This window comes from Engraulis encrasicolus, chromosome 4 (genome assembly GCF_034702125.1).
Source record: "Engraulis encrasicolus isolate BLACKSEA-1 chromosome 4, IST_EnEncr_1.0, whole genome shotgun sequence".
NCBI lineage: Eukaryota > Metazoa > Chordata > Actinopteri > Clupeiformes > Engraulidae > Engraulis > Engraulis encrasicolus.
In genome coordinates, this window is record NC_085860.1 from 32,219,809 (window position 1) to 32,238,312 (window position 18,504).

The window sequence follows — 18,504 nt, forward strand, 5'->3', positions numbered from 1 at the left end:
ACTCAGACAGAACTGAGCCGATTTTTATGAAATTTAGTGGGATGATTGGTCATGACCCAAGGAACAATTGATTAGTTTTTGGGAGTGATTGGGTCAAAGGTCAAGGTCACGAAAAGGTCAAAAATGTAAATTGAGCCGATTTCTATGAAAATTTTCTGGGATGATTGGTCATGACCCAAGGAACAATCGATTACTTTTTGGGAGTGATTGGGTCAAAGGTCAAAGGTCAATGTCACGAAAAGGTCAAAGACGTAAATTGAGCCGATTTTTATGAAATTTAGTGGGATGATTGGTCATGACCCAAGGAACAATCGGTTACTTTTTGGGAGTGATTGGGTCAAAGGTCAAAGGTCCAGGTCAAGGTCACGAAAAGGTCAAAAACGTAAATTGAGCCGATTTTTATGACATTTAGTGGGATGATTGGTCATGACCCAAGGAACAATCGATTACTTTTTGGGAGTGATTGGGTCAAAGGTCAAGGTCAAGGTCACGAAAAGGTCAAAACGTAAATTGAGCCGATTTTTATGACATTTAGTGGGATGATTGGTCATGACCCAAGGAACAACCGATTACTTTTTGGGAGTGATTGGGTCAAAGGTCAAGGTCTAGGTCACGAAAAGGTCAAAAACGTTTTTCTTTGCCAAGCACTATATGCCAGAAGAACGTGTGCATGCTGAATTGAATAAGAGGTCAAGACTGGGCCAAAAATGTAATATTACGATATTCCGGTCCGATTTAAATGAAACTAACACCAAAATGTTATGCCCCACACTTTGAGGATGGCCAGAAAAAAATAAGTGGCGTAGGCGAAGGTTTGCGCTCTACCGAGTGCCCATTCTAGTTTTTCATAGTAAATAGGCTATTTTGTTCTTGTGTCTAAATCGTTTTGCTATTTTGAATTTGTAATCAAACAGTCACTGGTGTTTTGGAAGTATGTGTTTGTAAGTATCTTTTTGTTTTAAGTCCACACAAGTAAGAAAGCAATAAACATTTGGAATAGCCACTTGGTGAATACAAGATGTACTTTTTTCTGACACATTGTAACACAAGATAAGACTGATGTATCCCCACATACCTCAACATTTAGCAACAATGCTACTTTGTTTAATGACATACTGCTAAATGGTATACTTATGTATGCAACAACAACAGGGTGGAAGTTACACACAACTGCTGTCTAAGAGTGATTCTCTAATTCGCCTACACTTTTAAGTCCGTGGATTTTATTTGGCAATTCCACTAACTATTAACTGCATCCAATGATGTTTTGGACATTAGAAAACATTTATCTTTCATATAATACAGAAAGTGTAGACATAGCATTATTTCCCTCAGCAAGAATGAATATTTAATACTGGTTTTGGGCGTTTTCATGCCGTCCTGTTTTCCAAATGTCAGATTCAGTCTTCATATTAGCATGTAAAGAAACTTGTTTTGCCCAAGACGATTGCAAATGTTGATTCACAGTAATCATCACAATATGACAAAACTGTCAGAAAGACCACTGTCCTTTCCATTATACATGAAATTTGCCATTTTGTGTGTGTCCACGTAAACTGTGTTAACCGTGTCACGGTCTGAAACCTCCTCCATAAATCAGTAATGGTTTGGTCTTAGGCCATACGAATAACATCACGTAATGTCATAACCTCTTTGGCAGGATACGGGAAGACTTTTTGGTAAATATTGAGCTCCATCCTTCCATAATTTAATCCATTCTTTTTCATGTTCTCATAGCGGGAAAATTGCCTGTCAACTGTGTTATCAACATATTCATAAGAATCTGAATTAGAAATCACATGTAGAAAAACACAGATAAAGCATACAGATACATGAATTGATTAAGGTGTTGTGGTGGAACTTCTGAGGTCCTCAGTTAGCACAACACCATAAAAATGGCTGAAATGTCAACGGTGTTACCGTCAATGGTGTTACAATTAAGTATGACAGTCAGGGTTGCCAGATGAGGCTGATGATTTCCAGCCCAAAAAATGATCAAAATCCGCCCTAAAAACCTGCCCAATTCTATTGATTTATATGGCAGTGGGAAGGTTTTTCTGATAGATGCCATTTTTACCCGCACACGGCCATCCTAAGCAGCCCAATTGGGCGGGAACCAGCCCAATCTGGCAACACTGATGACAGTTAAGGAGGAGTATGTTTTTGCCAATTTATATCCATATTGACAGACAAACAAACAAAATAATTTGTGTTCTAGGGAGATGGGTTTGTCTGCTCTGTTTTTTTCTCCTAAAAAGTGCCGACTTGTTCCCCTGTACTGTTGACCGTAACACAGTTGAGTAACACGGTTGACTGTTTTGGAAGTGTTTTTGCGCTATTGATCCCTTATGTGTTGGAAAAATCCTATGAACATACACTAGGGATTATCTCTGGAGAAGGAAGTCTTGTGTAAGGAGGGTGACTATATTCAAATCAGACGTTACAGGGATTTATGATGAAAAATGTGTCAGTCTGTATCACAGTGACTCATAAAATCCTACTTATGAAGCTCAACAATCACATTTTCTTAATCAGTTGCACAGATTAATGACAACATTACTGCTAAGGGACATAAGCACTTTCAAACATATATTGTTTCAACTCTGTAGTATTTTTATATATGTTTGAAATGACATAGTATTTGTCCATAACACTGTTGACAAAATAATTAAGCAAATGTTCGCTTTCATTAGAGTATTTATCAAATGATTTAAGATTAAGCTTGGCAATTTGTTTGTTTGGAAACTTAAATATATACACTATGTAAACATCTAGGTCATTTAGTTGAAAAAAAAATACTGATAATTGACATTTTGCTTTTGCCAAAAGCGTAGGGGAATCGTAGAATCACTCGTCTAAAGATGGGGCATGTTTTAACGGTTATGTTCCTTGATTCTGACAATGTAGGAAGCCAAGTTCACAGTTGTCCAGCAGAGGGCACACACATACAGATATTTGTTTTTTTCTCTTCAAGGATGACATCATCTGAAATTCCCCTTGATTTAGCCAGCTGTATACCTGTGGACCTGATTCTCACTAATGCCTATCTACTCGGCATTATCCTGGAGGGCAAATGAACTGAAGTCAGCTCCATTCTAATCAAACACTGCGACTGTGCTTTGCAGACATGTACTGTATTTCAGACTTTATGGAGAGATACAGTACATTATTGTATGACCAACATTACCTCTACAGTATTTTGCTTCCCAACCAAATGCCTTTTTGGAAAATGTTGATGTGTGTATGTAACAACTGATATGTAACTTACCTATGTATTTTCATTTATAAAATGATCTATTTGGAAATCCAGAGAAACAGTATTGCAACAGTCATAATATCTAATTATACAATAGAAATAATAGCATAATAACAAAAAAAACCACTTAAAAACAGATTAGGTTCTAAATTGACTTGTGCTTTAGGCTCCCAATTAGTACATGGAAAGTGACATCTGTTTGCCTTTTGATCACACAGCCCACAAAGATCACATTGCACACAATGAAATTCAACATGCATTACCCACCACCTGTGAGCAGGGCGCAGCCCCGATGAGATGTACTGTAGGGACTGGTGTGGGTAGACAGGGTTGGCATTGGCACCTGCCTGCCGGCCAAAAAAACACATCTGGTTAAGTAGACATTTACTAATGCTGTAGTTGGTAAATACATGTTATCTTAATATTAATCAATTTCTGATTGGCAACTTTATGAACAAAATGAAAGAACACGAGCTGAACAAACAATGGATAATTATTCTTAAATACTGAGTTGGCACTGACCAACCGGCCAAAAATAGGTGGCTAGTAACAATTTTAATCTCACTAGCCAATTTGGCAGGTAACTTTTTCTTGGGTATGACATATTTCAGTAGCATACTATATCCTGTTTTTGCACCTTGTGTTACATTTAGGTTCACAAAAGATCATTCAGACTGTCTGATATACTGTATGTAGGTAGTTTTATTGTGTTAATAGCACTGATCATCTTGTCTTATCACTTCATTTACTGAGCTTAGAAGTACCATGATGAAGAAAATATGTCTAAAAATACTAACAACAAAAAGGCTTGATGGCAAGTGACTATGGAAAAACACTAGCCACTGTGGACGGTGAGCAAAACGTTAATGTCAAGCCCTGGACAGTACCCTCCTCAACACATCTTAGTAGATTTGAACTTGCATCCCACCACACATGTTCATCAGACCCAACACACAGCACAACTACTGGTTCAGGCCATGGTCAGTGTTGCCAGATGTGTGTGAGCAAATCCCGCCCAAAAGGTGCTCAAAAACCGTCCGGAAGCGCTAAATTCCGCCCAATTTCAGCAAATTGCATTGGTTTCTATGGGCATAAAACTGCAGAAAAAACGCCAAATGGCCGATTTTTCCCGTTTTTAACCGCAGACTGCCATCCCAAGCAGCCCAATTGGGCCGGATAACCGCCCAATCTGGCAACACTGGCCATGGTCATCTCCCGCGCAGACTTCTGCAACTCCCTCCTGGTAGGTCTATCTGCTTGGGCAATAAAACCACTGCAGATGGTCTCTAGGATGTGGCACGTTTGGTATTCACTCAACCCAAAACGGTCCTTGTTACTCCTCTATATATCGAGTTACACAGGCTGCCAGTGACTGCCCGGATCATCAAGTACAAGGTCCTGACCCATTGCCTAAAAAAACAGCTCAGAAACTGTCCCAGCTTATCTGAAGGACATACTAAGGCTGTATGCTCCTGCCAAAGGGCTACTCCAACTGTCTACTGTTGCCTCCTGGTCGCTCAAAGCGACAGAGTCAAAACTGTTCTCTGTCCTTGTCCGTCATTGGGACGGAGGCTATAGGGTCATCTCTCTCAACCTTCAAGCAAGCAAGTAAAGACTCTTTCTTGCAGGGCCGGTTCTGGCTCATTTGGTGCCCTAGGCGAGTTTGAGTTCTGGCGCCCCCCCCCCCCCCGCCTTGCCTTTGAAAGAAAAAATAACCTTTCTTATACCTTACAGAACACAAGAGTAATATCCGTAGTAAGCTTAACTAAATAGCATCAAGAACAATAACCGTTTTTCATCAAATGGATTTGTGGTTCTTTTTGACAGGCGACCAACACATCAGATTGAGTCGCATGAAAGTAGCTTCACTGTGTGGTGTGTTGGATGTGATGGTGGTGGGGCCCCCAACCCCAGATGAGAGGGAGGTTATCAATGTGTTTGAATTGTAACGTGAAATTGAAATGCCAGGAGAGTGATAGGCCTACAGTACATTTGCATGTAAAATGCATGTGTAGACAATAAGCCTACCAAGGAGGTCTGCATTGATCTACTCTACCTACAGCATCACAAAGCATGGCAGCATAACAATTTTAATAAGCTACACATTTGTGCTGTCTTCCAAACCAATTTCATTTCTGTACTGGAAATAGTGGTGCATTTGTGAGTAGGAGAATGAGAAGGGGGCTATCTATGTGTTTGAACTGGAGGGACAGGGTGAGAGAAAGGGAGAAGAGCTGTCACGCTATTGAATTTCATAATATACAAAATATAGTAAATAGCCTCACTTGTCTGCTGTGCATGGTTCTGTTACATGATTAATGTAGGCTATGTCATTCTGGTCTGGAAAGTAGGCCTAATGTTTTTTAAGCTTACAACAAGCAGGTAATTCATGTGGATGGAAGGAGATATGGCAGCTAAAATTGTTTTAAACATTGCACCAGTCTTACTTTACATTGCTTGTCAACCTAAGCAAGTAGGCCTATTATGATATCAGGTGGGTGTTAGTGAGTAGTGAGTAGGCTACTAACAGCTACTTTACTGGATTTCATTGCTTGGCATACTTGGCTAATGTTAGCATGCTAACTAGCGATTTCTCTGATCAAAAACAAAGCTCTTTTTCTCTCTAATTCCAAATAGTAACCTCATAACTATTAGGCTTTCAATAATCACAAACGGTTGCTGATTAAATCACATAGTTCCAAAACACCCTCTGAAACTCCTGCATCATGCAATGAGTGGTTTAATGAGAACATAATAATCTCCATCCAGCAGAGCAGCACTACTGTTTGCGCTTGCCCTCTCTGTCTCTCGAGTGAGTCTCCAAATTCAAAATAGAGCGCAGGCTGTCACTCGTCCCGCCCCCTTTCTCAGAACTGTCTGTTTATTGGTTCACAGACTTCCCAGAGACTGTTGGAAGCGATATTACTATTGGCTGAGGGGCGCTTTGCCGTGAGGAGCGCTTTCGCCACTCTTTGTTGATTGCGACTTCATAAAAAAAAATTCATATCGCAAAATTACGCATAGGAGAGCGCATTTCGGCGCTCCTTCTTCACATGGCGCTCTAGGCGACCGCCTAGCCGGCCTATGCTAAAAACCGGCCCTGCTTTCTTGACTCTTTACTGCTCTAATGTCTGAGCTGGCCCTGACCCAGGAAAGAGTCTAAGGCGTGTGTGTGTGTGTGTGTGTGTGTGTGTGTGTGTGTGTGTGTGTGTGTGTGTGTGTGTGTGTGTGTGTGTGTGTGTGTGTGCGTGCGCACGTGTCTGCAAGTGTTGTATGCTATGATTATATCCTGCTATGATTATATCCTATGTTATGATTGTAAATTGCTTTGTATAAAAGTGTCTGACAAATGTAATGTAATGTAATTTTGCATATTGTATTGATAAAGGATGTCTTCCATGAATGACTCTAAACTATGACAATCTCAGCCATTTCCAGGCATTATAAAAAGAAACATCACTACTTTGTAACATATCCAACTAAGTCACATTAGTATACTTGTATTTTAAACATTTGAATCACCATGATGCCATTCTCTTTTTGAAAAGAGTCTGAAATGTCTATGTTTGAGTTTTGTTCAATACATAATTAAAGGGAAAAGCATTATTATAACGCAAATGTTTTGAAAGTAATGTCGAATCAAATAAAGAAGGCTCCATTCAAGTAAAGAAACACTGACATTTGTCCGGGTGTGTTCTTAAAAACTCTAAATATAGCTTCAGCCCAAACACAAGCCCACAGCTGAGCTGCCTGTCCTGTAGTGTAAAAATGGGCTTTCTGAAACCCAAGCTTGCCCTCTTGAATGCTTCACGCCCTTCAGAGTGGCCAGTGTTGCTCCCTGTCTACACACAGCATCTACCGAAAGAACCGGCAGCTGTTCCATACGTCACAACCTGACAAGTATCACCCTGTCCAAGTCCTAATACGGCGAGGGTCAGATTTCTTCAAGTCACACAGCGACAGGCTGCCTGAGGTGCATGTCAAGTCATATGTGAAGGCCATTGATCACATGCTTACAGTAACACAACCCTCACGTGTGAGCTCAAAGGACGCCCCCCTCTTCACAACTGTTATTCACCAATGATCTGGGTTTTAAAACGAATAACTGGACTACGTCAGCAGGAGTAAGGCTTTATTTTGGATCCTATCACAGGTATGTGTTGTTGCTCTGCAATGTTTTTCATCATAGGCTACACTGTGTGTGGTGACGTTGGTTTCAGGGTTAGTTTGCCATATGCTGTGCTGTAGCTGTTGTGCAGTACTGGACAGAGCGCCATGAGGAGTGGACTACAAGAATCTCACTACACAACACATAATGATAAGCAGTACTGTAGGCTATATCATGTGATCATCATGTCGATTTATGTGCCGAAGACAGCTCTTCTACGTGCCAAGGGCTATAAGAATGATAATTGCTATTCCAATAGTACATTAATCACTCATCAAACTAGGTGTTTCATGGAATCACACAAGATAATATTTTAAAGGTATTTATTATTGAGATGAAACCGCAAACCTTGCCCTCATTTCCGGACAGATAATTTACGACCTCAGCAGTTAACACTTCACACATTAACCCACATACACAGAATTTCTTTGCTCCCGCAGTTAAAAGCTGTTGTATATGATAGGCTATTGTCTATTCCTGGATAATATGATTACCCATATGTAGTAGTGACGACATGCACAATGACCTCTCCTTTCTGTTCTGTCTCCCTCTTCTTGGTACAGTGTGTCAGATTGAGCTTCCTGAAATCACTGAACAGTGGACACTTCTTTTTTTCGTTTGTTTTGGGATTTTTTTTTTTTTTCAACAAAGATATTGCACAATACAAATCTGAAGTTGCTGTTGACTGGCTAGTTCAACACAGCAACGGTTACACTACCAAAAACACATCTCCTGATCTGTTAAAATTAAAGGGACTCAAATCGCAAGGGCCTACACCACCTACACCACCACCATCACCATCTCCTGGACAGCATGGCGGATGATGCATTGGTGTTGCAGAAATTCCTGGTGTGCCAAATCTGCCAGGAGACATTCAGAAACCCAGTGTGCCTAGAATGTAACCACAGCTTTTGCAAGACGTGTCTGTGCGAAACCTGGGACCAAGATGAGCACAGGACGTGCCCCGTGTGTGAAAGGCCAGCGCCTGTGGACGAACCACAGATAAACGCAACCCTGCAGAGACTCACCGACGTGTTTCTCGGAAACGTGCAAGACAGTGAAAGTCCGCAAGAGACTGTGCATGTAACATGCGACAAACACAGAGCGAAGCCAACGTGGTATTGCAAAGATGAAGATAGGGTGATATGCGAGGGCTGTGAGACTCTCAAGAAGCATTCTGAACACGAAAAAATTCGTATAAAAGAATTTGTGAAAGATATAAAGGTACGTACAGTACATAACAGTGAGGGGCCCATGTGTGACATATGACTCAAATGCCGTGCAATGATATTTCTGACAACTATCTATCAAGCTACCGTACAAAGGCAGAGTGCAGTGACTAATATTTTGTCAAAATTTAGTTAAGACTGAAAATGGTCTTCATTACACCTCTTGGTAACACTTTACTTGACGCTGGCGTCATACGCATGACATAACAGTGTCATAACAGTGTCGTTACTCAGTCATGCATGTGTCATGAACATTTTATGACTTTTTCATTGACATTCGGTTGTGGTAAGGACAGCCAAAACAATGTCAACTTTTCAGGACCATAAAATGTTTATGACAGTGTCATCGTATTTATGACTCATCTCTGACTGTGTCATGACACTATTTTGACACTGTTATGTCATATGTATGACGTCGGTGTCAAGTAAAGTGTAACCCACCTCTTTTATCTTGTGACAAAGCCTTAGGGTCCAAATGTGTCCCGTTTTAGAGATATTGCTGTTTCAAATTTGCAGTAACTACAATATCCAACCTAATACCAAGGCTTTGAGGGCCTTTTCCTCAGTTTTATTGTTGGCGTAGTTACTGCACTTTGCCTTGGTAGGGCAGTATGGGTATGGCAGTATGGGCATAACTCCTCCTCACGTCCTTTCCTTTTGTTTGTGGCCTCGGGATGTAAGGCTTGGTGTGATTGATGATCAAAGTTTAGTTCAATAACTCGAAAAAGCAAAAAGCACAATTCAAAAGTCATGACCAGTATCTCATTAGCAGTCAGCATGTTGAATGGAGGAAATGCCCCCAAAAAGATGCTCCGCTTAGGTTGACAGCGAGGAAGCGTAATAGTTTTCTCCACAGAGGCGGGGCATTGAGACAAGAGGCTGCAGGCAAGAGGAAAGGACGGGAGAAACTAGCTTGAAATCTACCCATTGTGTCCAGTGTGGAAAAGAAACCATCCTCACCAGCTCTCCCCATCCCCCCACCCCCAAACCCCCCAAGAATACTGCTGCCCTGACCATCCACGACTTCAGACATAAACTAACAACCCACTTTAACAACCCAAAGTAATTGAACACATACGAGAGCTCATACTCTCCTACCATCACCAAAAACACATACATCACCTTACATGATATTTGTCCCAAAAAAAAGAGAAAATAAATAATTTGGCTACACTGCACTTAAGTCCTGCTCTATGTTAATTCATTTTGCTGTTATCTTGATTCAGCGCACAGTGTCCTTGGAACTGGATGAACTCAAGTCACAGTTGATGATGGGCAGAGGAGTTGAGGAGAGCTATCTGCTTATGTCAGGGCAACTAAAGGTGAGCCACAGTGTTAAATTACCTCAACTATGTAAAAAATGCCCTTGTCCATACAACCTACTATTGAGCCAAGCTACAAAAGTGTACTTCTGGTTTCCACTGTAAGAACCCTTGCTACTGGATTAAAGATGAGATTTGATGGTCTGTACACAAGTAACAAGTGTACTACAGTATATCTTGGGACACTAGCCTTGCTCTCATTTTCATTAGCCTAGTTTTTTTATTCTAAATGGTAATGTTTCAAATGTTAAATATTTCAATTGTTATTTATTACTACATTACTTCACGGTTATTGGTCCTGTCTTGCACTCCTATGTCTGTCTTATTAATATCAGCCCTGTGTATGTCAATATTTGTGCATGGGATAGAGAGAAGATCATTTCAATTTCCTTGTATGGCCTGTGTATATGAAGAGACTCACAATAAAGCTGACTTAACTTGACATATCGACAGAGAAAGGGTCAAGTAGCTGAGATGGCGATTGAAAAGGAGTTTGAGAGCATTCATGAGCTCCTACGCGTGTCAGAGGAGGCTCGGTTGGAGGCAGTGAGGAAGGAGGCGGAGCAGAAGAGGAAGATCATCCAGAGAGAGATGAAGATCGCTAAGGGCCACGTTCATGTTCTGACTAAGGCCGTAGCCAGTGTGCAGGTGGATCTTGAAAAAGACGATCTGGCGTTTTTGAAGGTGAGAAACTCAAGTTAAGCCAATGAAGAGGGCCAAATTACAATACAAATACAAGAAATACAAAATAACTCATTGTGGATTTTAGAACGGGGAGACACACCCATCAGAACATGGTCATACATGGGGAAGACATTGAGGTGGTGAAAAACTATAAATATTTGGGAACTGTAATAGATGACAAATTAACTTGGAGCTGTAACACCGATACTATTTACAAAAAGGAAATGCAGAGACTGTACTTCATGCGAAAGCTAAGACAATTTAAAGTGGATAGGGATATGATGCGGGTTTTTTATCATTCTTTTGTTGAGAGCATTTTATGTTTCTGTTCTGTGGCCTGGTACTTCTCCCTGTCTGTTGTTAATAAAAATAAGCTGCATAATCAACATGGCCAGCAAGATTGCTTGCCAGCCACTAAATAGCATGGCCATGACTGTTGAAGCAAGGGTGGTAAAGAAGGCAAATACCATATGTGAGGATCTCTCACACCCCTTACAGCAAGCATATGAGTTGTTGCCCTCAGGTAGGAGGTTTAGGATGCCTTCATTTAAGACAAACAGAGCCCGCCAATCATTTATACCTACTAGTACCCCCATACTCAAATAGCGGCCCGCAGGCCATTTGTGGCCCACGGGGCATCTATTTTTGGCCCCTCGAATAATTTAGAAAAATTTAAAAAAAAAAAAATCGTGTCGGCCCGGCCCGGCCCTTTATTGGGAGGAATTTTGAAAAACTGGCCCTCGGGGACTTTTAATTGAGTACCCCTGTACTAGTATATCTATGCTAAATAAGACAACTGTAACTTAGACTGAATAGCACATTGCACTTTGGTACTGAATACTGCACTTTACTGTGTTTATGTTGGGTTTTTTGTCAACCTGTCTTTTTGTCCTATGGGGGGGTTGTGTTTGTTTATTGTGTTTTTGTTTATTGTAATGTCTATGTAATTTTATCAAATGCACTGAAAATGGCACAGTACAATTTTCCGAAAGGACAAATAAATAATCTATCTAGCTATAACTTACAGTGTGGTGATAGGTCAAGCTCACATGTTGTTGTCACTAGATTATCACAACATTTCTAAGTGTATGTCCTGGATGTCCAGCAATTCAGAAACTACTGTACAATTTAATATTTTATTATTTAATTTTAATATTTTTTATTACAGTGTAGAAAAGGATATATTCCAGTAATTACCTCCGCCAAGGAGGTAATGTTTTCGGTCGCGTTGGTTTGTCTGTCTGTTTGTCTGTCTGTCAGCAACATAACTCAAAAACGAATTAACCGTTTTGGATGAAACTTTTTGGGTTTGTTGGTAATGACCCAAGGAACAAGTGATTACATTCTGGTGGTGATCCAGATCACAAACAGAACCAGGACTCTTTTAAAGATTCTGTCACCAGGATAACTCAAAAACTAATCAACTGATTTGGACAACACTTTGTGGAGCTGTTAGTAATGACCCAAGGAACAAGTGATTGAATTCTGGTGGTGATCCGGACCACGTACCGGAACCAGGACTTTTCAAAAGATTCTTCACCATCTAGAAATTGAATTGTGGGAACAGCACAAAAACAAGGCAGAAATTCTTAGGGTGTAACATGGTCAAATGTATCAAGCAGCTTCCTTGACAGAGGTCTGCACTCTCTGAGCGCTTCTAGTTTATCATTGAATCCTGTTATTAATTAAATGAGTTGGCACAGTCAAAAGAGAAAATAATAAACCTGATGTGAAATAAACAGATAATTAAGTTGATAAAATACTTAATTGATTAAAAATACATGTTACTTGTTTGTTTTAATAATTCAATCTATCTTTATTCAATTGTAGGACTCCAATATCACACAACAAAGGTGAGAATTTGCTTTTTCCCCCCCCCACTTGTCTGGACATTTAATAATATTGTGTCGTTTCATGAGTGTTGTGTTTTCTTACAGAGTCCAGTGTAAACTCCAGGAACCACAGGTGATGTCAGGTGCCATCTTCAACAAAGCCAATCACACGGGTAACATCAGATACCAAATTTGGGAGGAGATGAAAAAATCTGTGAAATATTGTGAGTATGAATTAATGTGTAAATGCTTAAAAGCTTAATTGGTTGAAATGCATCTTGTCTGGAACACAGGGGGAAAAACACAGTAAAAAACACAAAAACATGGGGGGCGCTGTGGCACAGTTCGCTAAGCCCCCCACTTATTGACTTGCATGCCTAGGGGCACACGGATAAATTACGGCCTTTTCCCAACCCTACCCCATCTCTCTCTCCACACTCACTTCCTGTCAACCTTCACAGTCCTATCAGAAATAAATTGCAATAGTAATCATTCAAAGTTTTTTGTAATCCCTTGGTATGTCTAAATAACATATTAAAAATATACAGCATTATATTTAGTGGAACATACTTTTTTTCAAGTTCAAAGTTGGAGATTTCCCATAGGGAGACAATATAGGAGATACTTGGGGATATGGTAGCCTGGGAGTACCCATGCTGCCTTGCGCATTCTTTTCGAATTGCTGGACACTTGTGATTTAGTATGGCGTTTGCCGCCAGACAAGGGGAATAGGCTAAATTTGAAACAATGAGATATCAATTTGAAACTTTCACAGTCATTTACTCAAGCAATGACAAATTGTATTGCAAGTTGTCTGAAATATGATGATTATATATGCAAATGAGATCACATCTACGTAAATATGTGATAAATTATGCATCAACGGGCAAAACATAAAACAAAACAATTGATACCTAATCCACCCTACATCACATATGAAAAATCTACCTTCCTCACTTTAGTGGAACATACTTTTTTTAAGTTCAGAAGTAGCAGATTTCCAATGCATTTTGCCATTCAGTGGGTAAAATCGGATACTTTTGACCTTGGGAAAAGTATGTTCCACTGAATATGTGATGCAGAGGGGTTGAAGGATCAATATCATGTATGAACCATTGCAATTTGTTTTCTGCTTGGGTCTGTTACCATCGATTGTATCACATATTTCAGTACATATGACCTCATGTGCATATTTCATCATCATATTTCAGAAAACTTGCAATACAAAAATTGTTTGCCTGAATATGAGTTACCAACTGAGAAAGTTTCAACTGAATATATCACAGTTTAAAATGTTTCACCTTTTATCTCCTATATTGTCTCCCTATGGGGAAATGAATGGGAAATCTGTCAACTTTGACCTTGAAATAAAGCATGTTCCATTACATACGTATAAAGCTGTAGATTTTTAATATGTGATACAAGGGGGTTTAAGGATCACTTAAAAGTAGGAACCATTACTATTGCAATTCGTCCCGGGTTTGGGCCTTTTTAGAGCTAGATTGACTGGCCTAGTTTGTGAAGCAAAATGTTTCAGTCCTCCTGAGACCAATGTTACGTAAAAGGATTGTGTCAAGCAAATGCTCACTGGCAGAGTAGACAGTGAGTGGAAGTCCAAATTTGAACTTGAATTCATACTAACTATTTGCCATGTGTCTGTCTGTTGTTTTCCAGTTCCTGTGCTCCTTGACCCTAACACAGCAGACGGCTGGCTGTATATCTCTGACGATATGAGCGTTGTAAGGGAGATCAGGGATAAACAGGTAGTGCCAGATAACCCAGAACGCTTCACCAGGTATGTCTACGTGCTGGGCACACAAGGCTTCTCCTCGGGCGAACACAGCTGGGAGGTAGACCTTGGGAAGCGCCACAAATGGAGCGTCGGGGTAGCTGCGGAGTCCTGCGAGAGGAAGGAGGTGACGTTTCTGGAGCCAAGGTTTGGATTTTGGACACTCTGGATGGACGAGGAGAATTTCACTGTCGGTGGTTCAATGTTTAAAATTGAGAAGAGGCCAACAAAGATCGTAGTCAAGCTGGAGTATGAAAAAGGATGGCTGTCTTTCTATGACTCCGATGACAAGAGACACATCTACACGTACAAAACCGGCTTCAATAACGAGAAGGTGTACCCATTCTTCAGCACAGAGACTGATTGCTGTAGCACTGCCATCAAACTTACCCCATTTGATCTGTCCATAGTTGCAACCGCAATTCCATGTTCAGAGGAGGAGATTCTAGAGTCAATGAAGGCCCCAAGTGAAAATGCGTCGAGTGAAAATCCCCCAAGTGATTTGTCTGCAAGTGAAAAGGCAAAGCAAGAGGCCAGTGAAAAGGCAAGGCAAGAGGCCATTTTTATTCTAAAGCTCATTTCAGGGACACTGTAATTCAATGTGCTCTACAGTGATAAAAACCATGCAAAAACAAAAACACAAAAGCAAATAACAATAGCAATGCAAGAAGTGTGGTAAAAGATGATAAAAGCACAAGTTAGTGTAGATAAATACAAGATAAAAGAGGCAAGGATCAAAACAAGAAGAAAATAAAGAAAAGCCCATTAAATATCTAAGAGAATGCATCGGTTCAAAGTTCCGTCTTAAGTCTAGTTTTAAAACATTGTGTTGTTGGTGCACTTTTAATATCATCAGGAAGCTGGTTCCAGAGCCTTACAGCTTAAAAACTAAAAGCAGCCTCTCCATACTTTGTATTGATTCTAGGTAAAAACAGGAGGTTATGTTCTAAGGACCTAAGGTGCCTAGTAGTCGGTGTGTAAAACAGAAACACATCCCTAAGGCCGCTGGGCCCCAACCCATTTTAAGACTTAAAAACAAGCAATTGTGCCTTAAAACCAATTCGATACCTCACCGGGAGTCAGTGCAAGGACCTAAAATTTGGTGTGATGTGGTCAAATCTTTTTGTTCTTGTAAGGAGCCTTGCAGCTGCATTTTGGATGCATTGGAGCTGTTTAATAGTCTTCATGGGGAGGCCTGTATAGACACTGTTGCAATAGTCAATCTTACTTGAAATAAAAGCATGTACTACAGGTAGTCTTTCCAGATCCTGTATAGACATTAGACATAGGATGAAAAAATGCGGACTTGGCAATGGCTTTCATGTGACTGTTTAAGTTCACTATCAATAATGACGCCAATGTTTTTGACAGTATTCTTTGCTTCCAGCATAGTGGCAATCTTTACCCTCTCCTTCTTTGTTCCAAATAATATAACCTCAGTCTTGTCTTTGTTTCATTTGAGAAAATGTTTAGACATATCAGTTGTTTACTTGATCAATACAGTCATAGAGTGATTGAAGGGGGCATAGTCATTAAGTGACAAGGCCAGGTAGAGCTGTTTGTCATCCACATAGCTATGGTAGTTGACAGAGTAACTGTTGGTGATTTGCCCTAAAGGCAGCATGTAAAGGATAAAAAGCAACGGCCCTAAGATGGACCCCTGGGGTACCCCACAGTTCCAGTGCATCAGTGAGGAGGTATGGCTACCTATTGTGACAGAGAAACGTCTTTGTTTTAGGTAGGAATTTAACCACTCAATAACTGCCCCAGAGAGACCCACCGAGTGCTCGAGTCGATGCAGCAGTATGCAGTGGTCGACTGTGTCAAATGCCGCGCTAAGATCCAAAAGCACCAAGACTGATGAATTGCCAGCATCAGCGTTCATGTGAATGTCATTTAAAAATGTAATGAGGGCTGTTTCAGTACTATGGTTTGTGCAAAAGCCTATTACATGACAGGAAGACACTTAATTTTATTTTCTCCATTATTTTTCCAATAAATGGTACATTTGAAATGGGTCTGTAGTTATTGAGGACGGAGGCATCAAGGTTATTCTTTTTCAGATGGGGTTTAACATTACATTACATTTAGCTGACGCTTTGATTTTATTCAAAGCGTCTTATAGTTATTATTTTTCAGGGTATTGATTACAGTGTCTGGAGCAATGTGGGGTTGGATGCCTTGCTCAGGGGCACTTTAGCCATGGATGGAGATTTAGTGTAAGGTCAGGTGGGATTCAAACCTACAACCCCTAGACTGAAAGGCCAACTCTCTAACCACTAGGCCACGGCTGCCTGGTTTAACAACTGCTTTCTTCAGGGCTGAGGGGAAAATTCCAGTCTGTAGAAAGGTATTGATAATGCAAAGCTCCTCATCTGATATAAGATGGAGAATAGATTTGAAAAAAGCTGTGGGAAGGATATCTAGATCAGACGTAGAGGAACTGAGACTTTGTACTATTTGCTTGAGGGTGTCAGAGTCAACTGGACTAAAGGTTGTCATTAAGTTAAGATTAAATTGATCCAATTTTAGATTTTTTTTTGCATCTGAGAGCCTATTATAGTACATATTTTATCAATCTTGCCTTTTAAAAAGGATGCAAATTTGTTGCATTTGCTAACTGAGAGAAGGTCCGAGGGCATTTGTCCTTGAGGATTAGTTAAAGGGACACTCCACCCATTTTCATCAGGCTTTCCATTGCTAGACACCCAGTCATACTTTTGAATGGTCGTGCAACACTCTCTCAATTCCCCCTGAGACAGGAGGAATCCGTATTCACCTCTCAACACTTCCTTCTACAATGATGTAAAAATCGTCATTTTGCATCATTGTAGGAGGAAGTGTAAGAGAGGTGGATTTCTGTTGAGACTACAAGCCTTTTTCCCACCCTTTCAACCCCACCCATAGGAGGTTGGACCTAATGCGCTAACAGACCTATCACAGATCAGTGTGCCAGTGCTTTTGAAATCACTGGCATTGAGGCTCCAGTAAGTCACTGGCAGAGCTGCCTGGGTGTGCCGTGTGGAACTTGAGCATTACAATGCATTATGGGGATTGTTGTCACAAATCCACAAGCACTAAAAAGTCATTTTCTGCCTTTTCTCGGTCAAGAAGGCACCAAATTAGAAATTTATGCTACTGTTATACTGAGTATATGACCCACTTTCAGTACATATTCATGTCTCCACCGGTGGAATGCCCCTTTAACTTGTCCACAGTACCAAATAATACACAGGCATTATTCACATTTCTGTTAATTAAGTCAGAGAAAAAAAGACTGTCTTGCTTTAGCTATTACCCAGTTGTATTCATGGAGCATGTCTCTGTAGACCTGATAGTGGACCTGAAGTTAATATTCATGCCATTGTCTTTCAGCCTTTCTACAATTTCGCTTAGTTAGCTTACGGTAACTGCAGTATTCGTTTTCCATGGCGCCTTTTGATGAACGCTTATTTTTTGCTTTTAAAGCGGGCGATGACATCCATAACGTGTGTCACTGTTAAAGTTAGCCATTAGGTCATCTGCACACGATGTGCGAAGTTTGACTTTGAGTTTCAGAGAGTACTTGTTCAAAGAGAGCTGCCGTGCCGTCATTAATTAATCTCTTTCGTACAGTAGCAACCTTATTCTGAAGCGGTGGGAACATATAAACATCAGCAAATACAAACAGAGGATCACTGAAAGCTGAGTCCTCCACAGTAATTTGAACTTTGACACCTTTTATAATAAAAAGGTAGAGAGTGTGTCTCTTAGAGTGCGTGGCTATGTGAACATCCTGAGTTAGGTTGAAGGTATCAATAAGAGACAGAAATTTGTTAGCATACACATTTTCTGGATCATCGACATGCAAATTAAAATTACCTGTTATTATAAGACTATCAAAGTCCAAGCAAATAGTAGACAGAAGGTCCCCGAATCCCTCAAGGAAAAGAGGAGGAGAAAGTCTTGGTGGTCTGTAGATATAGTCAGCAGCAATATATCGGGAGAACATTTTATAACTGTCCTTAAAGTGATACTGTCCCATTTTTGGAAATAAGCTTATTGTACACCTCCCCTTGAGTTACATAATAGGGTTTTACCGTTTATTTATAAGTGTACAACCGTTCCCTGGGTATGGCAATGCAAATTTTACCTCCAAGCTAGCAGTTAACATTGAGTCCTATGAGACCAGTTAGCCGCCAGCTGGTTTCATAGGACTCAATGTTGACTACTAGCTTGGAGGTA

At 40.4% G+C, this 18,504-nt stretch overlaps 1 protein-coding gene across 1 annotated transcript; it reads left to right on the top strand.

Annotated features, from left to right (window-relative positions):
- Window positions 1-6,952: 6,952 nt before the first annotated feature.
- On the top strand, window positions 6,953-18,295 carry LOC134447648 (E3 ubiquitin-protein ligase TRIM35-like). The gene is made up of 7 exons (XM_063197217.1): window positions 6,953-7,409; window positions 7,988-8,648; window positions 9,880-9,975; window positions 10,429-10,659; window positions 12,490-12,512; window positions 12,597-12,715; window positions 14,166-18,295. The coding sequence occupies exons 2-7, from the start codon at window positions 8,238-8,240 to the stop codon at window positions 14,873-14,875; spliced, it is 1,590 nt and encodes a 529-aa protein (XP_063053287.1). The 5' UTR covers window positions 6,953-7,409; window positions 7,988-8,237; the 3' UTR covers window positions 14,876-18,295.
- The last annotated feature ends 209 nt before the right edge of the window (window positions 18,296-18,504 follow it).